General features: G+C 42.7%; 1 protein-coding gene across 1 annotated transcript in view; it reads left to right on the forward strand.

Moving 5' to 3' along the window:
• The window catches only part of LOC119568407, a 21,895-nt gene that overhangs the window by 6,385 nt on the left and 5,510 nt on the right, over positions 1 to 10,000 (forward strand). The window contains exons 2-6 of the mRNA XM_037916919.1: positions 1 to 647; positions 1,615 to 1,797; positions 4,686 to 4,784; positions 5,425 to 5,551; positions 7,457 to 7,587. The exon at positions 1 to 647 is cut by the window's left edge and continues 384 nt beyond it. Of these exons, the coding sequence (XP_037772847.1) occupies positions 546 to 647; positions 1,615 to 1,797; positions 4,686 to 4,784; positions 5,425 to 5,551; positions 7,457 to 7,587 (642 nt within the window). The 5' untranslated portion in view covers positions 1 to 545. The remainder of the gene's footprint in view (positions 648 to 1,614; positions 1,798 to 4,685; positions 4,785 to 5,424; positions 5,552 to 7,456; positions 7,588 to 10,000) is intronic.

Consider the following 10,000-nt stretch of genomic DNA (forward strand, 5'->3'; position numbering starts at 1 on the left):
CTGCAAGCGAAGGCCACTGTCACCCTCCAACGCCTCTCAAGTACCACTCGAAAAAAAGACGCAGCTGTCAGCCTCTACCAGCTTATCCCACTCCCAAGTAATACTCAAAATACCCTCTTATTTTCTTGCGTCGACCAGACACTCAAGTGACACTCGAAAAGACGCTGCTGGTGCCATCTGGTCCAGAGGCTGAAGCGGACCAAGTAAAGCTCTCTTGTTTCTCCCTCTCTCTCTCCCTTTCCTCGTTCGCATCTCTTTCTCTTTCCCGTCTCCGTCTCTCACCGGTACACTTTCTTGTCCCTACTTCTTTCGCGTCTCTTTCTCTTCCGCATCTCTATCTCGTGCCGGTGCAAAGCCTCGTCTCCATCTCTTCCACATCTAAGTCTCTCCATCTAGTTCTTGTCCCTTTCCTCTTTCCCATCTCCACCTCCCTTCCTCCATCCCATCTCCATATCCATCTCCCTTCCTCTTCCCCACCTCCTTCTCCCTTTCCCATCCCCATCCCCACGCCAAAATCTCTCACCGGGTGCAAATTCGCCACCACGATGCCTTACCAAGGCGACCGCCAGGAGAAGCAACCCGGCCAGTTCACTACAGACGTCAAGTACATCAAGAAGTTACCTGGAGCGCTCATTGTTCTCCAGCTGGTAAGCCTTTGCTGTAGTAGATTAAGGTAGATGAGTAAAGATAGGTAGGTAGATATATAGATAGCGAGGTAGGTAGGCAGGTAGAGAGCGGCAGGTAGGTAGGTAAGTTGGTAGGTAGGTTGGTAGAGAAGCAGGTAGAAAGGCAGATAGTAGATAGATAGATGGGTAAGTAGGTAGGTAGGTAGAGAGAGAGAGAGAGAGAGAGAGAGAGAGAGAGAGAGAGAAGAGAAGAAGAGAGAGAGAGAGAGAGGAGAAGAGAAAAGAGGAGAGAGAGAGAGAGGAGAAAGAGAGAGAGTATGAGAAAGAGAGAGAAAGAGGAGGGGAGAGGAGAGAGAGAGAGAGAGAGAGTAGTTTGGTTTAGATCCATAAATGATAGAAAGGATATGTGGAGGACAGAAGGGGCTGATTTTGCTACGGTGGTGAAGCTGAGAGTGCTGATGCGGCGAGAAAGAGGGGAAGAGCCTTGCAGCGGTGGAGCCAGACACAGGAGGGAGAGGAGACGCCGGGCGAGCAGTTGACAACTCGCGCTGGGAGAGAGGGACGCGAAACCGAGAACCCCGGATGAAAGGACGAAACGTTAGCATGACAGAGCCGGAGTAGTAACAGAGAGAGAGAGAGAGAGAGAGAGAGAGAGGAGAGAGAGAGAGAGAGAGAGAGAGAGAGAGGAAAAGAGAGAGGAGAGAGAGAGAGAGGGAGAGGAGAGAGAGGAGAGAAGAAGAGAGATGAGAGAGGAAGAGAGAGAAAAGGAATAGGAGAGAGAGAGAGAGAGAGAGAGGGAAGAGGAGAGGAGAGAGGAGAGAGAGAGATGAGAGAAGAAGAGGAGAGAGAGAGAAGAGAGAGAGAGAGAGAGAGAGAGAGAGAGAGAGAGAGAGAGAGAGAGAGAGAGAGAGAGAGAGAGAGAGAGACAGACAGACAGATAGATAGACAGAGAGAGTGAGAAAACTCCCCCCTCCCTCCCCTCCCGCAGATCTGCTGCTCTCTCGGCTTCATCCTCGCCGTCTGTTCCTCCGTCATGTGGAAGGTGAGGGCAGGTCACGGCTTCTTCACCTTCGTGTCCTTCATCGCCTCCGTCAGCTGCATCAACTGGCTGGTCATCCACGTGTTCCAGATCTACCTTCTCTTCAACAGGAGTTTCAACTGGAATATTCTGGTTAGGATTTTTTTTGTTTTTTTTTTACTGTTTCTGGTAAATGATCAATTTATACACGGCATACACACGTACACATATATAGACGCACGTATACACACACACACACACGCACACGCACACGGATACGCACACGCACACCACACACACACACACACACACACGCACACGCACACACACGTACACGCACACACACACACACACCACGCACACACACACACACACACACGCACACACGCACACACACACACACATTTATATATATATATATATTATATATATATATATATATATATATATATATATATATATATATATATATATATATGCGTGTGTATGTGTGTGTGTGTGAATGTGTATGTGTATTTTTTTTCTTTTTATGAATGTGTATGCGTTTTGTGTTTATGTGTGTGTATGCATGTGTGTGAGTATGTGTGTATGTATATACTTATATCAGATGCGTAAAAAGAATGAAACCCTTATGATGAAACGTCTTATGTTGACCTCAGTAGACTAAAACACAAAACACATTAATCTACTGAATTGCTTCGGGAAGGAAGAGAGAGAGAGAGGGGTGAGGGGAAGGGGGAGAGGGAAGGGACGAAGGACGGAGTAGATGGACAAGGAGAGAAGGAGAAGGAAGAGGAGAGAGGGAGAAAGAAGAGGAGAGAAGGAAGGGGACGAGGAGAGAAGGAGAGGGAAGAGGAGAGAAAAAGAGGAACGAGGAGAGAAAGAGAGGGACAAGGAGAGAATGAGAGAGTGGAGCTACGAGGAGAGAGGGACAAAGAAAGGGCAAAGAAGAGAGGGGAGAGAGGAGGGAAAAAAGATGGAGATAGAGAAGAGATGAGAGAAGGGACAGGGAGAAAGAAGGAAGAAGGGGGATTGCTGTCGACGGGGAGAATGAAGAAAGAGAGAGAAAAATAGAGAAAAGGAAAAAAGAAAGAAATGAAAAAAGAGGAAAGAAAGAAAAGGAGAAAGAAAAGAGAAGAATGAAAGGGTGGAAGGAGTGAGTGAGGGAGACGGAAGATCGGGGGGAAGGTGGAGATGGGAGAGGGAGGGGGGGAGAGGGGGAGGGGGGAGAGGAGAGGGTAAGCCTGCACCTGGCGTTTAAGAGCAATGTTATTAAATCTATTTTTTACGATAACGGGACCGCTAATATTTAGATGATTAAAACTGCAGTGTGCGGGGGAGGGAGGGAGAGGGAGGAGAGGAGTGGGAGGGAAAGAGGGAGGGAGAGAGTGAGTGGGAGGGAAAGGGAGGGAGGGAGAGAGTGGGAGGGAGAGGGAGGGAGGGAGAGAGTGGGAGGGAAAGGGAGGGACGGAGGGAGGGAGGGAGAGGGAGGAAGAGAGAGAGAGAGAGTGGGAGGGAGAGGGAGGGAGGGAGGAAGAGAGAGAGAGAGAGAGTGGGAGGGAGGGAGGCGAGGAGTGGAGGAGAGGGGAGGCAAAACACACACACCACAAATAAACATACAAACCACACGAACACTAAAACCCCAAACAACAACGATACAAACCACTTAACATACATTACACAACACACACACAACTCACTCACTCACTCACTCACTCACTACAACAACCACTCACTCACTCACCCATTTTCCACACACACAACACACACACACACACCACACCACACCACACACACACACACACAACCACACACACACACACACACACACACACACACACACACACACACACACACACACACACACACACACACACACTGCAACGAGGCCAGAAACCCATGACGTCATATTGCAATAAAATGAGTCAATTTCAAACGCACTAGAAAGAAGATTCAAATAACAGCAAACTTTGCAACGAACTATAATCTTTACATAGCCAAATTTATCAAAGAAATCATCTGAAGTTTATGCCCAAGTTACTTTAATTACCCTAACTGGCTTTACTCTACTTAAAATTGCCCCGAAACGACCATAGTTGCCCTTAACTTAAATACCCTAACTGGCTTTACTTATAATTGTCCCGAAACGACCTTAGTTGCACGTAACTTAAATACGTAACTGGCTTTACTTATAATTGCCCTGAAACGACCATAGTTGCACCAAAATACCTTACAAACACCCTAACTAACCGTACTGTACTGATAATTGCCCCGAAACGACCTTAGTTGCACCTTGCTACGTGCCGCGGCGATTGAGGGGAAGTGTGAAAGCCAGGTGGGGTTGAAGTGCCACTTCGAGATAAGGACGAGATCCTGGTGTTGATGAGTGATAGGGATATGCGAGAGGGACTGCAATATCACGGGTTATTGTGGTTGTCCTTGAAGGGTGGAGTGTACTGTAAATATGATGCGTTTTAAAAAGGGGGATTTATCGTCCTCCCGCCATTAGTCTTCTCCATCTCTCTTCCTCTCGCGCTCTGTCCCTTTCTCTTTCCATCATTCGCTCCATCTCTTTCCCTTTTTTTCATTCTCTCGACCTGTCCCTTTCTTTCTCTCCCTTTCTATTCTGATTCCTCCTTTCTCTTTCCTTTGTTCTGTCCTGTTGTGTCTCTCCTTCGCTCCGTCGGTCTTTCACACACACACACACACACACACACACACACACACACACACACACACACACACACACACACACACACACACACACACACATGCGCGCCTGTGTCTGTTTGTGTACAATGTGTATATGTGTACAAGCGTATGTGTCTATCACTTGACATACACATGTAAGTGTATCAATCTATATCTATCTGTCTATCTATCCATCTTACACACGCCCCCGCTATATCTACCTATCCATCAATATCTGTCTATCTATCCATCTATATATAATAGTATGTATAGGCATATATATATATTATAATGAAATCCGACATACCACAGCATACTAACAGCAGCGCCTCCCTCTTCCCCCCCACCAGGGTTTGGCTCACAACGGACTCTGCGGTTTCCTGTTGATGATTGCCAGCTGCGTCATGGTCGAGCTGGCATCCGCGGCGAGGGCGCTGAGGGCAGCCGGGGTCAGTTAAGGTCATGCGTTTTGTTCTTCTCTGGGTGCTCAAGGAACTGTGTCTAATTGCATGTTATTCTGCGGGTATTTTCTTTTTCGGGCATGCAGGCACAGGTAAAGATAAATAGAATTGTCTTTCTTCTACATGAAATGATCTGTTAGTTGAAGACCTTCCCCTAAGACAGTGTTTTTCTATGCCTATCTATGCCTATTGTACCCTGGTTTATAGCATTGCAATTAGTTGAATATCTTAGTTAAAGCACCAGTTTTATTCATACGAAATAGTAGGGTTTCCGGGACAGGAATTAATCGTGGTGGATAAGGACGTATCGTCATTTTTATTGAAGAATCTAATGATGCAGAAGCGGAAGAAGTATTTTATTTAAAAAAAAAAAAAAAAAGTTCGTTTATTTATGTCATGCTCTTTTATTAACTTTGTTATATTTGTTATAAGTTTATTATCATTTGCATATCTTTTTGTCGATATCAATGCGGCGTTGCATCGTTCCATCTTTCATTTTTTGTTTTTGTTTTAATGAGACGCGTCCTTATTGGTCCCTCATCTCGGCCACGACTCCGAAGACAATTTCCATTTTCTACTTCACGATTTCCCCTTTTCATTCTCTTTCTTCTTCTTTTTCTTTCCACAGGTTTTCGGTTTTCTTGGTTTCACTGGCTTCCTCGCTGGCTTGGTGTGGGAGGTGATGGTCTGGCTCAAGAACAGGGACTCAGGGCCGGGCTTCGCAACAGCTACAGTCGTCTCTGGATTGGACAGACGTTAGTTTCTAAGTGTCTTGTGGGTTTTTTTTTTCTGGTGCGCGAGTTTGTACGCAAAATGGGGGGAGGGGGGGAGGGGGATACGTACAGTTGCTGGCGTATGAAGTAGCGACGCCGGGTTTTCGGAAGTTTGTGTTACTCGAAAGGTCGGGGCTTTGATGTTCAAGTCGCATGGGTGAATCAGGCCTTATTGATTGTACTTGGTGTGTGCAGTTCTTGTTCTGATATTCTTTCCACGTACACGCACACACAACAACGCTCATACTCTCTCTCTCTCTCACACACACACACACACACACACACACACACACACACACACACACACACACACACACACACACACACACACACAACCAAACACACACACCATCGATAACTGCGCACATCAGCAATAATTAAAGGAGTTGGTTCTCTATTACAAATCAAACAGAAGAGATTTCAGAACTACCCAGTGTTACCAGGTGTAAAATGTATTACCAAATGTCGCAACTTCATACAAGCAGCTGCATAGAGTAAGGAGATTGATGCTGCTTTAGTAAAATGGCTTGTTAGCCCCATCTATGGAGTGTAGAACAGGAAACTCGGCCAAATGTGTGGTCGGTGTGTTTTTTATTTTTATTTATTTATTTATATATTTATTTATTATTTTATTATTATTATTTTTTTGGGGGGGAGTTCCCTTCAAGTTCCAGCAGGACTTGGTAATGTTAACGAGAAACTGAGTGATTTAAACTGTTGGCCAGAAAATTAGAATGTTTATCCTTCTTACAGACTTTTAAAAATCAATAGATATAGTAGACCCATAACTTCTTAATTAACATCTTAACTTTAAAAACTTCTTAAATTAACGAGTAATCAGAACGCGCTATGAAATATAGATTTCTTGAAAATAAACAGAAAGAAGAGATTAACACGATCATTCTGTTTATGTAAACCACTTGTTGGCATGAAAGCCCAAACAATGCTGAATTTGCTGCTGGGAAAGATGCATCACCCTTGAAAGAACGAAGGAAAAGAGAAGAAGGAGGAGGAGGAGGAGGAGGAGGAGGAGGAGGAGGAGGAGGGAGGAGGGGAGGAGGAGGAGAAGGGGGGAAGAGAGAGGAAGAAAGAAGAGAGAAGAAGAGAAGAGAAAGGGGAGGAAGAAGGAGGAGGAGGAGGAGGAGAAGGAGGAGGAAGAGAGAAGAGAGAGGGGAAGGGGGAAGAGAGGAAGAAGAAAGAAGAAGAAGAAGAAGAAGAAGAGGAAGGAAGATGGCAGAACTTTCCTCCCAGGTCGCAGAGAAGGAGCATGTGACGAGGAGGAAAGGAGGACCGAGGAAGCGCACCGAGGCACAAGGGGGCGGCGGGGGGGAGGAGGGGCTGTCGACTAAACCAAAGCAGAAGAGAAGAAGAAGGAAAGAAGAGAAGAAGAAGAAGAAGAAGAAGAAAAAAAGAAAAAGAAAGAAAAAAGAATAGGAAAAGAAAAAAGAAAAAAAAAATTTGAAAAGAAAAAGAGAAGAAAAAAAAAAAATAGGAAATAGAATAAAAATAAAATGAAATAATAAAGATAGATAAAAAAAAAAAAAAAAATGAAAGAAAGAAAAAGGGGAAGGAAGAAGAAAGAGAAGAGAAAGAAGACGAGGGGAGAGGAGGGAGCGAGAAAAGGGATGAAGGAGGAGGAGGAGAAAAGGAAGAGAAGAAGGAGAGAAAAAGGGAGCGAAGAGAAGAGAAAGAGAAGAAAAGAAGAAAACAACCTTCAGTGCAAAGAAGAGAACCAACGAATCCGCGAGACGAAATACCCCAGTGCCACAGAACGTACCACGTGCACGACGGGAAGGGGACCTCGGGCGGGCGAGTGAAGGGGCGGGGGGGGGGGGCTGTCGACTCCTAAACCAAAGCTTTCGTAACCTTTTTCCTTGCCCTTTGCAGCGGGGACTCCAGACAGCGGCAATTCGGTAGATGTCGGGGATGAAGTGGCCACGAGGGACCACGAGGACGCCGAGGCTGCTGTCGGGTTCGTCGGGATGAAGGCCAGGCCTGTGTCATCTTTCCTGCAGGAGGTACGAATGCGCTCTGGTGTAGGTAATACGTTTTCGTGTAGGTAATAGTAGTCCAACTTTTTTATTTTTTTTATTTGGTGCTTAAAAATAATGAAAAGAGGGCTAAAACCCTGAATGTTAGCCTGGAAGTAAGGGCCTTACGTTGTCGTTCCTTCAGGAAGTGTGGATGCGTCTTCATATGGGAACTGAGTCCAACTGTTCTCTTTTTCTTTTTCTAATTTCGTGCATAAAAAAAAAACAACTGAAACTAAACTGAACATCGAAGTAAAGCCTTAAGTTGTCCTTCCTTCAGGAGCTAAGGGGATAGGAGTCCAAAATTAATCTTTTGGCTTTTCGTACATAAAACAAAAACAAAAACAAAAAAAGCGCCTGAAAACTGTACGTTCCTAGTGAAGTAAAGACCTGAAATACCTATTATGTACATGCTGTAGGTTTCCATGTGAGGAATATATAGAGTTGTTAGCCACCGAAGGACGTTTTCATAAATGGAAAAAAAAATTAAGCACGAACATTGATTAACGGGTCGTGGTTCCTACGAGAATAATGAAAAGGAGATCGTTGATGTATGAGATCAAGGTATGTAGGGAATCAAATCATTTTTTCTTGTTTTTTTGCTGTAGTTTATACTTATTACATGTCAGTCTTGGAATATCGGAAGTGTTTTGAACGCGTTGTTAAGACTAAATCCATCACCTCCTCTTAAACATACTGGAAAGTTCAAAACAAGAAGGAATGTAATGTTGCTAGTCACATAAAGTAGGGTTTCGTGTAATGAATAACACGCACATGAATTTCCTAGCCACATGGTTTAGCCTTTTACTCTAGTAATAAATTTAGATCGAGTGCTTTTAACGTTTTATTTAGCTGTAGCTCTTTGTACATGGAATGAATTTAAACTGGCTTCATAGTGGAGTAGGTTTCTTTCAATAACAGAGGCTCACGATCTTGAATTAACGTTGCCAAAATTTCTTCGTGCAATTCGACGTTTTACAAGCGAATTTGACAGTTTGAAAATGATATTTACATGGAAGGGCAGGATTTTTTTTTTCGGATTTACAAAAAAATGCAAGATAAAAAAAAGTTATTGAGTTTCTGATATTTCTGTTAAATGCTGAATTCTGTTCAACAAGCTGGAAAATACACTGAAACATATACATTGATTAGCTTTTTGGGAAGTAACGTTGTTATTTTCAGCAAATATAGTGTGATAAAACTGATGATATATATAATAACCGGATTAGTGATGATAACAGAGCCTATTTTACACAGTGTACACTTTTGATTGCAAAATGCTATAATATATTTTTTGCATTGTTAATATTGTTATTATCATTATTATTAATATAACTTTTACCATCATCATCATCATTATTATTCTATTATTATTATTATTATTATTATTATTATTATTATTATTATTTTATTTATTTATTTATTTATCTATTTATTTATTTATTTTTTTAACGGTAGGTTCATGTCTGAGCCGCCGTGGTCACAGCATGATACTTAATTGTAGTTTTCATGTTGTGATGCTCTTGGAGTGAGTACGTGGTAGGGTCCCCAGTTCCTTTCCACGGAGAGTGCCGGTGTTACCTTTTAGGTAATCATTCTCTCTATTATCCGGCTTGGACCAACCTGACTTGGCTGCTGGCCACCCAGTCTAGGTGGCAATGGGTGATTCTTGCACGGACAACGCGCCGCCGTGACCGACCTGAATCAGACTGCCGTCTGACAGTCTTGGTCCGGCTTACCCAGCCACCCGGCTATATGTTACTTCTGTACTGTTTATTGATAGTGTAGTAGTGTAAGACACCAGTATCAATTAGCTGTAATGTGATGTTAATATTACTGAAAGACGTACTGGTACTCATTACTCGATTACCTACGACTGTCAACTGCTACTGTTTCTACTACTTCTACTACTACTACTACTAATAATGCTGTTACTACTACTCCTGCTCCTCCTGTTATTACTACTACTATTATTACTACTACTTTTACTACTACTACTATTACTACTACTTTTACTATTATTACTACTTTACTACTACTACTGTTACTACTACTACTGCTATTACTACTACTATTACTATTATTGCTACTTTTACAACAACTACTACTACTATTACACCTACTATTAGACTTTTAATTAACAAAAAGGATGATCTTTGTCTTGCAAGCTAAGAATGAATTTGAGAGTTTCTTACGGTAATTATGCAAATAAAAGCATAAAGTCGTTGGTATTGATATTTACTGAATATTATTATGTATAGAATTATTATTACTATTACATTAGTGTACTGTTCAAAATGACTTAGTAAGAAGAAGAAGAAGAAGAAAAAAAAAAAAAAAAAAAAAAAAAAATATATATATATATATATATATATATATATATATATATATATATATATAT

Source organism: Penaeus monodon, chromosome 43, assembly GCF_015228065.2.
Source record: "Penaeus monodon isolate SGIC_2016 chromosome 43, NSTDA_Pmon_1, whole genome shotgun sequence".
Taxonomy (NCBI): Eukaryota; Metazoa; Arthropoda; class Malacostraca; order Decapoda; family Penaeidae; genus Penaeus; species Penaeus monodon.